Raw genomic sequence first — 15,964 nt, forward strand, 5'->3', positions numbered from 1 at the left:
CGCGGCATGTGGGATCTTCCCGGACCGGGGCACGAACCCGTGTCCCTTGCATTGGCAGGCGGACTCTCAACCACTGTGGGCTATTCTTCATTGCGGTGCACGGACTTCTCATTGTGGTGGCTTCTCTTGTTGTGGAGCACGGGCTCTAGGCGGGCGGGCTTCAGTAGTTGTGGTGCATGGGCTTCAGTAGTTGTGGCTTGTGGGCTCTAGAGCGCAGGCTCAGTAGTTGTGGCTCACGGGCTTAGTTGCTCTGCGACATGTGGGATCTTCCCAGACCGGGGCTCGAACCTGTGTCCCCTGCATTGGCAGGCAGATTCTTAACCACTACGCCACCAGGGAAGGCCCATCTTGGTGATTCTAATGTGTAACGTAAGGTGTGATTCCAGAGTAGTTTTCTATTTTATTTTATGAATGTTCAGCATTCATTATGTGGTGATCATTTTCTTCACTGTTTTTTTTTAAATGCACACTTATTGTATATAAGTTATTTATTATGATAATTTGAATTCAGTTCTGGAATTGGTCTTCTGCTCTCTTGGCTGTATTTCATTTGGTCCTATATATTTTAAATAGGCTCGAACCTGTGTCCGCTGCATTGGCAGGCAGATTCTTAACCACTACGCCACCAGGGAAGGCCCATCTTGGTGATTCTAATGTGTAACGTAAGGTGTGATTCCAGAGTAGTTTTCTATTTTATTTTATGAATGTTCAGCATTCATTATGTGGTGATCATTTTCTTCACTGTTTTTTTTTAAATGCACACTTATTGTATATAAGTTATTTATTATGATAATTTGAATTCAGTTCTGGAATTGGTCTTCTGCTCTCTTGGCTGTATTTCATTTGGTCCTATATATTTTAAATATGTTTTATGCTAGTTTTTCTCCTTTGCAGCATGTTGAGAGTCTGTTTCACAATGCATACAGATAATTTAAAAAATGTCTACAGTGTTGTTAAAATTTGGTTTAGAGAAAGACAGTAATCTAAAACTACCCTTTTTATTGGCTTAAAGAAATATTATAAGGGTGTAAGTTATCATTCAGAAATCAAGTATTGAGAAGAAATACGTCATTTATCCTATGAAAAATAGCTGTAGGATAGTAGAGAAATACTGATATACTCCAGATTTGTAAGGTAGGAATCATTTAGACATTGGCATTTCCTTTTAAGAAAGTAGTACGAGAAACAATGAATTTTGCCTATGAATTTAATGAAATTGTACAACCATACATCTTATTTAATGCTTAGCTAAAATCTCACTTAAAAAGTCAGGTGGAAAAAAAAGTCAGCCGAGGAAAACGTTAGGATTGACTCAACTGTTTTCTCATCAAGTGCATATTGTTTCTCAGGCTCTGGTTCATATTTGGGTACCACATTGAATCAAGGCATATTTTAAACATGGAATGTATTCTGTTTTCAGTCAGGGACATTTTTGGACATAATTTCATGGACTTTGTTTTTCAGGATATTGAAAATATGTTAAAAATGGTTCATTTTTTTTGGCTTGTGCACATTAGCAGCAAAAAGCCAGAAGCAGAATTAGAAGCTGATACATTCTATCAAGTTTCATGTGGGTATTAGGCCTGCATAATCAGCCATGAAATCTATATGGATCTATTTAGTGCTCAGTTCAATGATTATTTTTGAACTAGTTAACTGGGTTAAAGCATGGGTGCTAAGGATTAACATTTCAGTCTAGAGCTCTCTGTGGCCTTAATTTTGCATTAAGGAAGGCTGTGACTTGTAACCAGTACAGTCAGAAATTTGTGATCTGATCACAAGAGAGAAAATTTGGGAGCATGAATACTTTAATACAGATTTATTCAGTCATTCAAGTATTTATTGAACATCTGCTGTGGGTTAGGCACTGCTTTAGAAATTGGGGATACAGCATTTAGCAAGTCAGATGAGATCTCAGCTCATATTGCTGCGGGGACATTTGAGGAGATGGATAACAGATTACAAACAACTAAATAACTAATCAAACAATATAATTTAGCAATGTACGTAATATAGATCATCAAGTAAGGTAATTAAGGTAATGGTGACTGATGGGGGTGTGTTTGAAAGTTTAGAAAGGGGTGTGTGTCTGAAAGCCTCTTTGAGGATAACTGAATGATGAGAAAGAGGCCATGTAACAAGTGTTTTAGCAGAGGGAACTGCAAGTGCAAAGACCCTCAGGCTGAACTAAGCTTCAAGTGTTCAGTTATGAAGAAGGCCTGTGAGGCTGGAGCACCTTGAGCTTAACTGTTGAAAAAAAGAGAAATTCTCTTTATGGAGGTTTTCTAGCTCCTGTCTTTGTATAAGGATAACATGTATGTGAGTATGTATTCCTTTTAATATTGAACCTAGATGAAAATAAAAAGAAAAATCCCATTTTTTTTTCTTCAGTAGATACTGACTGCCTATGTCAGGCATCATTTAGGTGCTAGAGCCACAGCAATGAACACAACAGACAAATTTCTGCTTTCATTGAGCTTATATTCTAGAGATACTTCATTAGAAGGCAGTGACACTTTGAATCCTAGAAAATATTTGATAGATTAATTGATATAATTAGGAATGCAATTCTCAGCCTTTTGGGATGGGGTGGGAGGTAGAGGGATGGTGGATGGTGGTGGCTTCGGAATGTTTAGAGGTGTTTGATAAAGACTTTAATGAGAGTGTGTAATAGTCCTCAGGTGTGTTGGGTAGAAAAACAGTTGAGAATCAATATGATACTCCCTAGGGTAAGGTATCTTTACAATCCAGGAAAGCTATCAATACGTTTAACATTTTAGCAACTCAGCAAACTTGGATTAGCACTGAGAAATAATTTGTATTTCAGAAAATATATTGAAACATTTTGACAGTAATATTAACTTTCCTACATGACTGACTTTATTTGCTCCTATGGCAAACAGTGATCGTATTCACATATAGTGAATAGAAGCAGTTATCTCAGTAGTTTTCTTTCTTATGGTGTAGTATCTAGTAGTTTTTCTTCCACATTCCAGTTGTTCTGCTGGCTCTTTATGAATGAGGATTATCTAATGGGCCTCTAACATGTAATTGCTCTGAGCTTTTGTCTCTGACTTTATATTTAGGTAAGATAGAGAAAAGAAGTTTTTTACTTTCTTTAGGTGAAATATTTGAGTCACACATTCAATGTTTGAATTACAAATTTAAAAACATTTAAAAAACTCAGTTGTTAAAAGGAGAGTCAGGGTTTCCTGAGAAATCAGTATTATCTCCAGAGTACGTTCTTTGTTTCAGCATAGGCAATGAGTTTCTGTTTCTGTATTTTCAGGGATACAAGCAGCAGTGAAAGTGAAGCGAGTTCTGAATCTTCTGATGATGAGTTAATTGGCCCTCCTTTACCCCTTAAAATGGCAGAAGAACCAGTTAATCATATGGAGGAAGATATCCTTGGTCCTTTACCTCCACCTCTTGGTGAAGATGTGGAAGAAGATGATGATGATGATGATGATGATTCAGAAGAGGAGGAAGTAAGTATTTCAGTAGTAATTTAAGAATTCAGTGGAGTAGTGTCTTTTAGAGTAGTGTAGAGATCAGTTCCCTGCTAGACAGTTATTCATGAATGAGATCAAATTAAAAAAAAAAATCTGAGTTTACTACTGACAGCCCCTTGTTGAAAGAACTCTAAACAATGTATTTCAGGAATAAAGAAGTAGAACTCAAAAATAATAAATGGACAGTAGGAAGCAATGTGTTAAAAAGTTAATAAACATTTTGTTAAGTTTATGTAGCATTGAGTGTAATGTTGATGATGAATAAATCTGGGAAGATTTAAAAATAAAGTGGATCTAATATTATTTTGAACAATAATGTGGAAAATAGGAGAGTGGAATCAGTTCAATCATTTTGAAGTCATATTATTTGGGTGGAGGCTAGAGATGTTAGTTAATTTTAGATTAGGTTAGGTCAAGTTGCAAGTTACAATTTTAAGAGTAAATGCCCCCAAAATAGAAATTGTGTGACCTCCAAAATAGTAAAAGGAAAACCATATAAAGAAAACCATTGATGTACTTTGTATTTTTGATACCTAGAATGGATCTTTTTTTTTTTTTTTTGCCGTACACGGGCCTCTCACTGTCGTGGCCTCTCCCGTTGCGGAGCACAGGCTCCGGATGCACAGGCTCAGCGGCCATGGCTCACAGGCCCAGCCGCTCCGCGGCATGTGGGATCTTCCCGGACCGGGGCACGAACCCGTGTCCCCTACATCGGCAGGCGGACTCTCAACCACTGCGCCCCACCAGGGAAACCCTAGAATGGATCATTTTTTAATACCACCTTTCTCTATTTGACAGATTATTTTCAGTAATAATTACGAGTTGAAACAAATAATAATGGTCAGAAGAGAAACTGACAGCCTTTGCAGATCTGTCAGTGACTTCATCAAAATGGGCATTCTTTGCTTATTTGTGTTTCCTACACAGTATACCAAATTTGTCATTCTATGTCTATTCATAGTTTATTAAAGAAAGCTTTTCATGCACACATGTGTATGTGTGTGTATATAAAATTAGGAAAAGAGGAACATAAGGATAGATCAGGCAGTTTCATTAAAAATTTTGTTTTACAATAAATTCCTGAAACTGCAGTGTTGACCATATCATTTTTCTTTTGATGTCAGTCCTAGTGGCTTTTAAATATCTCTGTTCTTAAAACACTTTCACTAAAATCTCTTCTTCCAGAAAATCCATCATTTTCTAATATATTTGGTAAAAACTTCTGAAGTTTCTTCTGTAAAAATCAGAGACAATGGCTAAATAATGGCATATGTTGTCGTTAAATGATCCATTGCTTTAGAATGTTTTTGATGAAAACAATTGAGGTGTTTAAACATTCCCATTTTGAATTCTTCTGCCGACCTGGTCTACCATCTTTTGTCTTTTCCTCCTGGCATTGAAAGTATAGCAGAATGGAAGACTCTTTTTGTTTCTTTGACTTTATAATCATTGTTTATTTTGAACCTACTGTTTAAATGCAAGAACATGAAGTACACCAGGGATTGGAGATATGAAACCACCCTTGAAGTAAGCTTGAACGATTCTGAACCATTAAAAATATTATCTGGGCTTCCCTGGTGGCACAGTGGTTGAGAATCCGCCTGCCGATGCAGGGGACATGGGTTCGTGCCCCGGTCCGGGAAGATCCCACATGCCGCGGAGCGGCTGGGCCCGTGAGCCATGGCCGCTGAGCCTGCGCGTCCGGAGCCTGTGCTCCGCAAAGGGAGAGGCCACAACAGTGAGAGGCCCGCGTACAGCAAAAAAAAAAAAAAATTATCTGAACATGTGTGTAGCTGAGTATATTTGTGCATGTATGTGGTGCAGATAGTATAACCGGGAGTGCGCCAAACTAACTTCATGTAGAATGCAATGTTTATTAAAAGATAAGTAATAAAATATGCTAATTGAAGCTTACATATGTGTTATCAAAACTCAGCACTAGGGGCTTCCCTGGTGGCGCAGTGGTTGAGAATCCGCCTGTCGATGCAGGGGACACGGGTTCGTTCCCCGGTCTGGGAAGATCCCATATGCCACGGAGCGGCTAGGCCCATGAGCCATGGCCACTGAGCCTGCGCGTCCGGAGCCTGTGCTCTGCAACGGGAGAGGTCACAACAGTGAGAGGCCCGCATACCGCAAAAAAACAAACAAACAGAAAAACACCTCAGCACTAATCATAGCAAAAAACAAAAAAACAAATTTCTAAACTGACAATTTTAGAATTGCCAGCACCTGGTGATAATAAAAAGTAGTCTCATCTTTAGTTGATTTTATTTTTGTTTTTAAATTCTCTAAAGAAAATGTACCTCCTTATTGGTCTGCAATACTACCACTGAAATGCTCTTGATATGCCATTGAAGACAGTGCAATCATTCCAAAAAAAGACAGGAAAGGGGAAAAAAGAAGTAGATGAAAATCTTGGTAAATAGAGATCACAAAATAAGATGGTAAGCATGAATACAAATACAGTTGACCCTTGAACATTGCAGGAATTAGGGGCACCGACTCTCTGAGCAGTCAAAAGTATAATTTTTTTCGGTGTATAATTTACAGTCAGCCCTCCATTTACACGGTTCCTCCACATCTGAGGCTCCACATCCTCAGATTCAACCAACTGTGGATCATGTAGTACTGTAGTATTTACTATTAAAAAAAATCTGCTTATAAGTGGACCTCTGCAGTTCAAAGTCATGTTGTTCAAAGGTCAGCTGTATATCATTATTCACGATAGATGTAAATGGCTAAACTTGCCACTTAAAAGACAAAACTTCTCAGATTAGATTAAAAAATTCAGGCATATTCTGCTTATGAATGATACATCTAAAATGTAATGACATAGAAAGGTTGAAAGAAAAAGGAATAAAAGAGACTATAGCAGGAAAATACGAACTGAAAGATAACTGATTAGTATTATAAAATTAATTTAAAGATAAAATGAGTGTCATTACTAATGGTAAAAGAAACAATTTATTCTCCAGGGAAATTTGATAGTCCTTAACGTGTGTGCATTTTAACACAATATAATCAAAGCAAAAATTGACAGAATTATAAGGAGAAATGGACAGACCTACAGTGATAATGGAAGATTGTTCAGAAACAATTCAGGAATTGTTAAGATGGCAATTAGTAAGAGTATAGGTTTTAGCAATACAAATGCACAAGTTTTATCTATTGAACATATATAGAACCTTCATCCAACATTTTCTTTTGAAGCATACATGGGTAATCAGAAACAACAGCAACCACACATCTAGGCCACAATGTGTGATGGACAAAGGAAAAGATGTGTTTAATTATTTTGGGTAGTTCATAGAGTAGGTAATATTTAGGTTGAACTATCATATGTGAGAATGACTTATGTTTGTTTGTTATGAATGTTTGTGTGCCCCCCAAATTCATATGTTGAAGTCCTAACCTTCAGTGTGACTGTATTTGGAGATGAGCCTCTTTGGAAATAATCAAGATTAAGTTAGGTCATAAGGGTGGGTCCTGATCCAAATAGGATTAGCCTCCTTATAAGAAGAGAGATACTAGAGAGCTAGGTCTGCACATAACAGCAAGAAGCTGGCTGTTTATAAGCCAGGAGAAAAGTCTGCAACAGAAACCAAATTTGCTGGCACTTGGTCATGGACTTCTAGCCTCCAAAACTGTGAGAAAATAAATTTTTAATCTTTAAGCCACCCAATCTGTGGTATTTTGTCTGAGCTGATGAATGCAGGTTTGCAATGCTGGCAAGGTACCGGGGAAGAGAGAATAGAAGTAAGAAGGGTGTTGTGAGGAGAAAAAAAGTTGCTATAGTGAGGACCTAAATGTGTGCAAGTACATGATAGTGTGGTGAAATGTCATGTGATTAGTGCATGGCTGTTTTTTCTTACTAAGGAGAAGTGGAAAGATGAGGCTGATGAGATCAGATCCAGAGAAGGAATACAGTAATCCCCCCTTATCCAGGGGGATATGTTTCAATACCCCAGTAGATGCCTGAAACTGTGGATGGTACCAACCCTTACATATACACTATGTTTTTCCTATACATATATACCTGTGATAAAGTTTAGTTTATAAATTAGGCACAGTAAGAGATTAACAATAGTAACTTAGAACAATTATAACGACGTACTGTAGTAAAAGTTACTGGCATCCTTGGAGGTATTGCTGGTTGGGTTCTAGACCACCACAATGACGCAAATGCTGAAATAAAGCAAGTCACATGAATTTTTTGGCTTCCCAGTGCATATAAAAGTTATGTTTACACTATTCTATACTCTATTAAGTGTGCAATATAGCATTATATCTAAAAGAAAACAATGTACATACCTTAATTTAAAAATATGTTATTGCTAAAAAATGTTAACCATCATCTGAGCCTTCAGCGAGTTGTAATCATTTTGCTGGTGGAGGGTTTGAAATATTGTGAGATTTACCAGAACGTGACACAGACATGAAGTGATCAAATGCATTGGAAAAATTGTGCCAATAGACTTGCTCCAAGCAGGGTTGCCACAAACCTTCAATTTGTAAAAAATGCAGTAAAGAGCAATAAAACAAGGTATGCCTGAATGTGAATGCGGTCTTTCCCTCTCTCTCAAAATATATTATTGGACAGGTATAATGCCTTTTCGATCTTAACTAAGCATTTATCATGCACTGTGGTCATAACTTTTGCAGTTTGAGGTGTGACAGCAAAACTAGCATGAATTTCTTTTTGCTTCTTCATGACGCAAAAATCTTCCAATGAAGATTGGACCTTTGACTTGGAACTGTTAGGTGAGTAAACCCAAAGTGCAGCTATGCAGAGAAGGAAAAACATGCGTGGGTGTGGGGCTCAGAAGTCCATTTGACATCTTATCATGGCTGTAATTAAAGTGTATCAGGAGACTGAATGACAGCTTTCTGGTTTTTTATAAGATTATGTGCTGGTTCTTTTTGGAAGTAAAACTTTAAGTCTTTTTATGGTGTGCCTTCCCTTTTGTAAACATAGTAAATAGAAAATGCTAATTAAATAACATGCAGGTCAAAACAAGTCTGTTGGTGATTTGTGCCTGTAACAGCTTCAGTTTTAAAGTATGCACTAATTGATAATGCAATACTTGTTAGCATTGTTAATGGGTTAACTCTGAAACTAGATTGGAGAGAAAACAAGAGTGGGAGATTCCTTATTTCCTTTCCATTTCTCCTTCTATTTTTCTTTCCAACATATATCACAACCAGCATTTTCAAGACTAGGGCAGAGGTGATGGATGAAGCAGATAGCTTGGAAATTTGGAAACATTGTGAATGTGGCTATGCAGTAGCCTTCCTAGATTCAGGTAAATTATATTGGCCTTGAATGGAGGCCTTCGATTTTCAGACTTCGTGATTTGATAGTAGATGAGTGGCAATTTCAGTCTGTTTTATTTATTTTTTTTTTTTTTGCTGTACGCGGGCCTCTCACTGTTGTGGCCTCTCCCGTTGAGGAGCACAGTTTCCGGACGCGCAGGCTCAGCGGCCATGGCTCACGGGCCCAGCCGCTGCGCGGCACGTGGGATCTTCCCGGAGCAGGACACGAACCCATGTCCCCTGCATCGGCAGGTGGACTCTCAACCACTGCGCCACCAGGGAAGCCCATCAGTCTGTTTTTTAAGTTCTTTTTTTGTTTGTTTTTTAAAGTTCTGAGTGAGAACAAACTTTTCTACTTTATTATATTTGATAAGTGGGATATTGGCAGCCTTCTAGATCAAACAGTAGTAGGATTAGGGATCATAGGCAAAGGAAATCTGTTGATTACTGTCTTGAATATGAATGTTATTGTGGAAAATAGACAAAGTAGCATGATTCATTTTATTTGCATTGTAGTGTTGGGCCTGTGTTTCAACGCTGAGTTTCAAATGTTTCTGGCCTTTGAAAGAATTTTGTTTTTGTGATTGGTTGGACTTAGGGCCTAGTAATTCTTTGCTTGTTGATTCAGAAACTTAATTTAGTTCCTTCAGGAAATCAGTTTGAGGTAATGCTAAGCAAAATTATAAGAGATTGTTTTATATATCAGAATGCTAGTTATATTTTTACAATTTGGAATATGTCAGAATTGTCCTGTCTACTTATTAAGGCTTAACCATTCTGTAGGTGCCCTTGATTTCCTTTCCTTTTTTCTCTCATACTTGGATTCATCACCATCAACCTTTTGTATTTTTTGTTTCCTTTTGTTTTAGCCTTTTTCTTTCTACTTGCTCTTGGCTCTAAGCTTGCAAACATACTGAAATCTTCCTTTAAGTCAGTTTCCCCTCCAACCTACTGTCCAATTTCCTCTTTTTCTTTATCAGCTAATGTCTCGAAAGCAGTATTTATATTTGCCACCTCTGTTTTGTCACTACACAGTTTCTCCTTAAATCTTTGTTGTCAGCTTCTGCTCTTACCATTTCATAGAGATTCCCAGTGACAAAATCCAAATATCCAAAGGCCCTTTCTCAGTTCTCATTTTGTACCTACCTCTGCGTTATTGGACAATGTTGACTTCTTCCTCGAAACTCTTCCCTTGCCATTTCTCTAGACTGTTGGCTTGCTGCCCATCTCTTTGACTGTTTTTTCAACAGATATTTATTGAGCACATCTTATGAGTCAGGTGTTAGGGATACAGCAGAAAATAATTTGCAGACAAATCCCTGCTCTGGTGGTGCTTACATTTCCGCTAGAGCCTCTTTTACTACTTCATATTTCCTTACATTTCTCCAACCATAAGCATTCCCTGAGGGTATGTCCTTGTGTACCTTAACATTTCATATTTGGCCTGGGTGGAGTTTCTTACATCTTCTTGTACTCATGACTCCTATTCACTCAGAGCAACTGGAGGCATTACCTCATTTCATTTGAACTTCAGATTCAGCCTTCTAACCACTCATGAAACAAGTCCATATTGAAGCTCCCACAATATTCTAAATTCAGCATTTAAGATCAAACTCAGGCATTTGCTTTCCCACTTGAACTTTGGCTGTGGTCACTTAGCTTATCTCTTTGCCTCTAGGATCTTCAGTCCCTTTTCCTCACTGCTGCAAGATTAAACTGTTGATAACACAAGTCATATTGCAAGTAATGGTACTCATTCCCTAGATGAGGGAAAATAAACTACCACAGCAAGTGGGTTTGGCTCGTGGGGATTCCTGAATACAATCTGATTTTTTTTGTTGCTCAGAAACTTACAAAGCACTGTGACATTTTAGAGAGACATTCTACTTGGTAGGAAAGCAGCCAAATCTACATACTTGAGTGGCCAGATATTTCAGCAAGTATTATTGAAATTAATGGAAAAATATTTTTAATAACCCAGCGATTCTTAATCTGAATGTGAGAATCATCTTTGGTACAATTAAAAAACATGTATTTGTAGGTTCTGTAATCCAGAGATCAATTAAGTAGGACTAGGGTGAACCTGCCTCAACTCCTGCAATCTTGTGTTGTAACAAAAGGCTTCATAGGTTATTCTGATGCACCTCTTCCCAAACCACTTGTGACTGCTCACTTAAATAGTCACAGTTGGGGTCATAGGTTAACTAACTTAGGGTACCTTCATAGGTTATGATCTGTATCATGCCTCATGGATGCTTAAGGACATGGGCTATTGCTTACAAAATAATGTTTCCTAGAAATAAGGGTATGGAATTGCTGCCGTTTCTCTGTGCTAATGAAGCCACTTTGAAGTTTTCATATAAAACATATAAGAATATTCTTTCTCCCAGATAGCTTAGAAGTAATACTTATTTTGATTTTTATTTTTTGAAAAATGTTTCTTTTATGATATGTGAAGGTTGATGTCTCTGAAAAGCATTAGTGTTTAATTGCTTCTGAAGATGACATGGGAGAGATGGTAAGTTCCTGGCCTTTTGAATCTCTCTCATTTTTATGTCTTTTTATGCCTATCTTGAATTATACCTATTAAATTATAACTGTCAAATTTTGTGAAGGGCTATGAAGAGGTAGGTATTCTAGGAATTGAGCCAATAGCTCTGTCAGTTATTGAGACTATATTACTAAATATCAGGAGCCTTAAAAATGTTCATTTCCTTTAAACTTAGTAATATCACTTCTAGGATTCTAGCCTAAGGAAATTTGGAAAAAACTTTATGTACCATAGATGTTTATCGCAGTACTGCATATAGTAGTGGTTTTCAGAATGTGTTCCATGGAATGCTATTGGGGGGCAGTTGTGGTAGCGTTGGGTCCCTCCCCTACACTCAACAAGGTCAGCTCTGTTTCATGTTAGTCTTGCTCAGAGCTTTCTCTTGACAGTTTCCATGTCTAAAAAAGTTTGAAAATAACTGACATATTTAAAATATTAGAATAATTAGAAGTAATGTAAATAAATATCTAATAATGGGAGGACCAGTAAATTGTTGTGTAGTCATATAAAAGCATTATGTAGTCATTAGACTTTTTTTTTTTTTTTTTTTTTTTCGGTACGCGGGCCTCTCACTGTTGTGGCCTCTTTGCGGAGCACAGGCTCCGGATGCGCAGGCTCAGCGTCCATGGCTCACGGGCCTAGCCGCTCCGGGGCAATGTAGTCATTAGACTTTTTTTTTTTTTTTTTTTTTTTCGGTACGCGGGCCTCTCACTGTTGTGGCCTCTTTGCGGAGCACAGGCTCCGGATGCGCAGGCTCAGCGTCCATGGCTCACGGGCCTAGCCGCTCCGCGGCATGTGGGATCTTCCCGGACTGGGGCACGAACCCATGTCCCCTGTATTGGCAGGCGGACTCTCAACCACTGTGCCACCAGGGAAGCCCTAGACATGTTTAATAAGAGTTTTCAATAGCAATAGGAAGGGACATAAAACTGTATAGACAGTATGACTTCAAAACTTTAAATATTGCGTCTGTATGGAAAAAAGCCCTCCCATTGCTAACTTCTGTATTATGGGAGTGAGGATAATGCTTATTTCTGCCCTATACTTTTCTATTCTTTTCCAGTTTCCACATTGATCATAAACTGTGCCTGTCATTAGAAACAAATGATGGGAGTACAAACAGCAGTCCTCTGTTATAAGGTAGTTATGATCTTAATTCAAAAATCTAGGACAGACATAGAAAAAAACCCAAACAGAACAGTATTGAATATAAAATGTCTTAAGTACTGGTGAGTACACTTACTTTTTTGTGTGTTTTACCTTGTTCCAAAAAGGATTTAATGAAGTGAAATGCTATAAGAAAGCATAAGTTAGGAAGAATGAATGAAAAAAGGAAAACCAAGGTACATAAATAAAGTTAATATAAAACACACAGGAAACAAAGTTCTGTATTTGCTATGGGTAAGCCACAAAACCTCGTCACCATTATTGATTCCTTTCTTTCCTTCCTACCCTATATCCAATCTCTAATTCATTAACTAGTCTTACTATCTCTGTCTTCAAAGTTTATACCAGATCTCTCCATTTCTGTCTCCATTACTACCATCTCAGTCTAATCTGATATCACTTCAATATCAGTAGCCATGTAAGTCATCTATCAGCTTCCGCTGTTGACTGGACCACTATGATTGTAATCCAAGCAATAAAAAGAGACAAAATACAGATATAGGGAGGCAATATAGAGTAGTGATTAAGGAAATGGACTTTGAAGACAGATGGAGCTCTTTCACTTTCAAGCTGTGTGACTTTGGGCATTACTTAACCTCTCTGTGTCTTTCTTTCCTCCTCTGTAAAATAGGGGTAATAAAACACCTAACTCGAGTTGTGTGGATGATTGAATAAGTGAATGAATATATATAGAACCTTTAGAGCAGTGCCTGGTGTTTATCATTACGATCATCTATTTTAATATATAACAAAAAGAGAATTAAAAAAATTAACATGATTCCTAATAAAAACATTTAAAAATGAAACTAAAAGGGAACTTTAATATTGTATTAAATGATTCATTCATGCTTCATACCACCAGTCAGTGTTAAACATAATTAAGGAGCACTAGAGGTATTCCCTTTAAAATCAGAAATAAAAGATGGTAACTATCACATTGTTATATTATTCTAGACATTTTTGCTAGTTAAACAAACTGAAATAATCAAGAGTATTAAAAGAAGTGAGAATATTGTTGTATTTGATATGACACTACCAAACAACAAAAAGGGACTAATCAAAACAGATTAATAAGGGACCTCCCTGGTGGTCCAGTGGTTAAGACTTCACCTTCCAATGCAGCAGGCGCGGGTTTGATCCCTGGCTGGGGAGCTAAGATCCCACATGCCTTGCGGCCAAAAAACCAAAATGTTAAACAGAAGCAATATTCTGACAAATTCAATAAAGACTTTAAAAACAACAACAACAAACTATAAAAAAAAAACAGGTTAATAGTGTCTAGTTTAAAGGGTTAAAATTGAAAAAGAGATAGCTGTTTTACAACAGGAACAACAACAGAAATTAGAAGTAAGCTTAGTGAGAGATGCATCTGAATGTAAATATAATATAAACACTATAAAGCTTTTCAGTACAAAAAAGAAGTAAGAACCACTAAATAATCAGTAAATATTAAGTTTTTTTCTCACAGAGGTTAAATAATTTGCCCAATTTATTCATTTACTCACTTGCCTCACTATTCAGTGGTAGAGTTTCTGTTCAAACCCAGGCTGTCTGTGCTTTTAACATTACTGTGCTGCCTCCCATACTTGGAAGCCAGTGGCATTGAGCTTTGAGCCTTTGTTAGGTAGTGAACCTATATATCAGTTAGTACATTATTGATTTGGCTGCCGGTGACAGAAAATGGAAAATAACAGTGACTGAAAGAGATAGAAGTCTTTTTTTTTTCTGTCTTACATAAATAAAGAATTAAATAGACCAGGGCTAGTTTGCAGGTCCAGGATATCACAGATTAAGCTGCTTCTGTCTTTTTGTTCTTCCATCATCAATGTGTGGGCTTCAACATGGACGCTCTAGCTGTAGCCATTATTTTTGCAGTTTTGTCAGCAGGAAGGCAGAAGGGATAAAGAAGGCTACTCATTTTGAACTTTCTATCTTTCTGTCACATGAGAAATACAATATTTACTTTAGGGATCCAGGATTCTAGCTAAAATTCAGTGCTTCCATTACGAAGGATGGATGATGGGGGCAGCAACTAGCAACTATGTAGTGTGCCTGAATTTATACTCAGTGCTTGGTACTTTCCCTTATAGTAATGGCAAATTATTTATTTACTTTTTAAATCTTTTTAGGCATTGTGAATAGTCCTTTAATATTGTATCGATATGACATACATATGTATACTCTATTTATTTGATTTCATTTTGCACATTGTGAACATATTAGCTGCCTTTCTCCAAAGTCTCAAAAGACATAGTTTATGTTTACTAATGCAATCTTTAAACTCCTGGGATTTGGTTACTATATTAGCATGTATGAATTTCATTTGAATTCTTGTCTGTTTCATCTTGCTATTTAGTTATTCTGCTGTTTTTATTTCTTCTGGAATGAGGTGCAATCTTTATGGTTCATTTTGTTAAGGAGAGATTCCATAAAACTAGTCTTGGCTAAGATTTTAGTCAAGTTCGACTATATATGTCAAGTTCGTTTATATAGAGGATCTTTGAAACGTTCATAAAGAAATGGAGGCATAGGAACGGATTTTTGTTTTTAACTTTACAAAAGTATTCCCAGTAAGATATCTTAACAAAGAAAGTACATTTTAAATGCTTTTACTTTAGGAGAATGTGCTTCTTTAGTGAAGCAAGTTATAACTGTAAACAAAATAAGCAATTTTCCCTAAATTGAATTTATGATTGTCATTTTTTTAAAAAAGAGTTTTACCTCCTCCCCACTTTCTTTTATTATTTCCCACAACTGACATATAATTCATTGTTCATTTAGCACTGGCTCTATCAGTAATTCAAGATTTTTTTTAAGGACATGTCTAGTCTCTCATTAGAATAGGATAATATAGAGAAGGCCTGATTTTTAAATGTATTAGACCTCACCAATTCCTATTTGCCCATTAATTCTCTCTGACAAAAGAGTCTGTTAGTTTTGAGTGGACACTGATCAAAACTGTAATGCTTCCTTCCCATTCCTCCAGTTTCTGCTTGTTAAAATTCTGTCTAGCCTTTGGAGACCATTTCAAACGTGATTTCCTTCAAACAGCGTCTCCAGATGCCAGCTGCACGTGCTACTTCCAGGCCTGTTTTCTCCCTTGTATAACAAACATAAGCTATGTTTCTTGTGTAATCATTACTTGTATTCTTGTGTTAACTACTGTGCCTCTCCTTTGCAATCCTTTGTGATGACCTTAGGTACAGGGATTTGTATATAAATAGTACAGTAGTTTTTAAAAACTTGCAACCTCTGGTGTAGTGCCTTTAATGTAGTACATAGAGTAAATATTTGTCAGTTGGAATTGAATGTGTTTGGTTTTTATAATTGAAAACCTCATTTTATGACATTTGAGAGTGTTTTCTATTTTTGACATATAAATCCCTAGTTTTTACACGGAAAATGGAAGTTGGGATAGAGG

The 15,964-nt window shown here is 37.0% G+C and overlaps 1 protein-coding gene across 2 annotated transcripts in view; it reads left to right on the forward strand.

Moving 5' to 3' along the window:
- Positions 1-15,964, forward strand: part of WDR70 (WD repeat domain 70) — a 318,682-nt gene that overhangs the window by 17,336 nt on the left and 285,382 nt on the right. For both annotated transcript variants that reach the window (XM_028492854.2, XM_024119956.3), the window contains exon 5: positions 3,290-3,488. In XM_028492854.2, coding sequence (XP_028348655.1) covers positions 3,290-3,488 — 199 coding nt within the window. The remainder of the gene's footprint in view (positions 1-3,289; positions 3,489-15,964) is intronic.

The sequence above is a fragment of the Physeter macrocephalus genome, chromosome 8 (genome assembly GCF_002837175.3).
Source record: "Physeter macrocephalus isolate SW-GA chromosome 8, ASM283717v5, whole genome shotgun sequence".
NCBI classification, from domain to species: Eukaryota; Metazoa; Chordata; class Mammalia; order Artiodactyla; family Physeteridae; genus Physeter; species Physeter macrocephalus.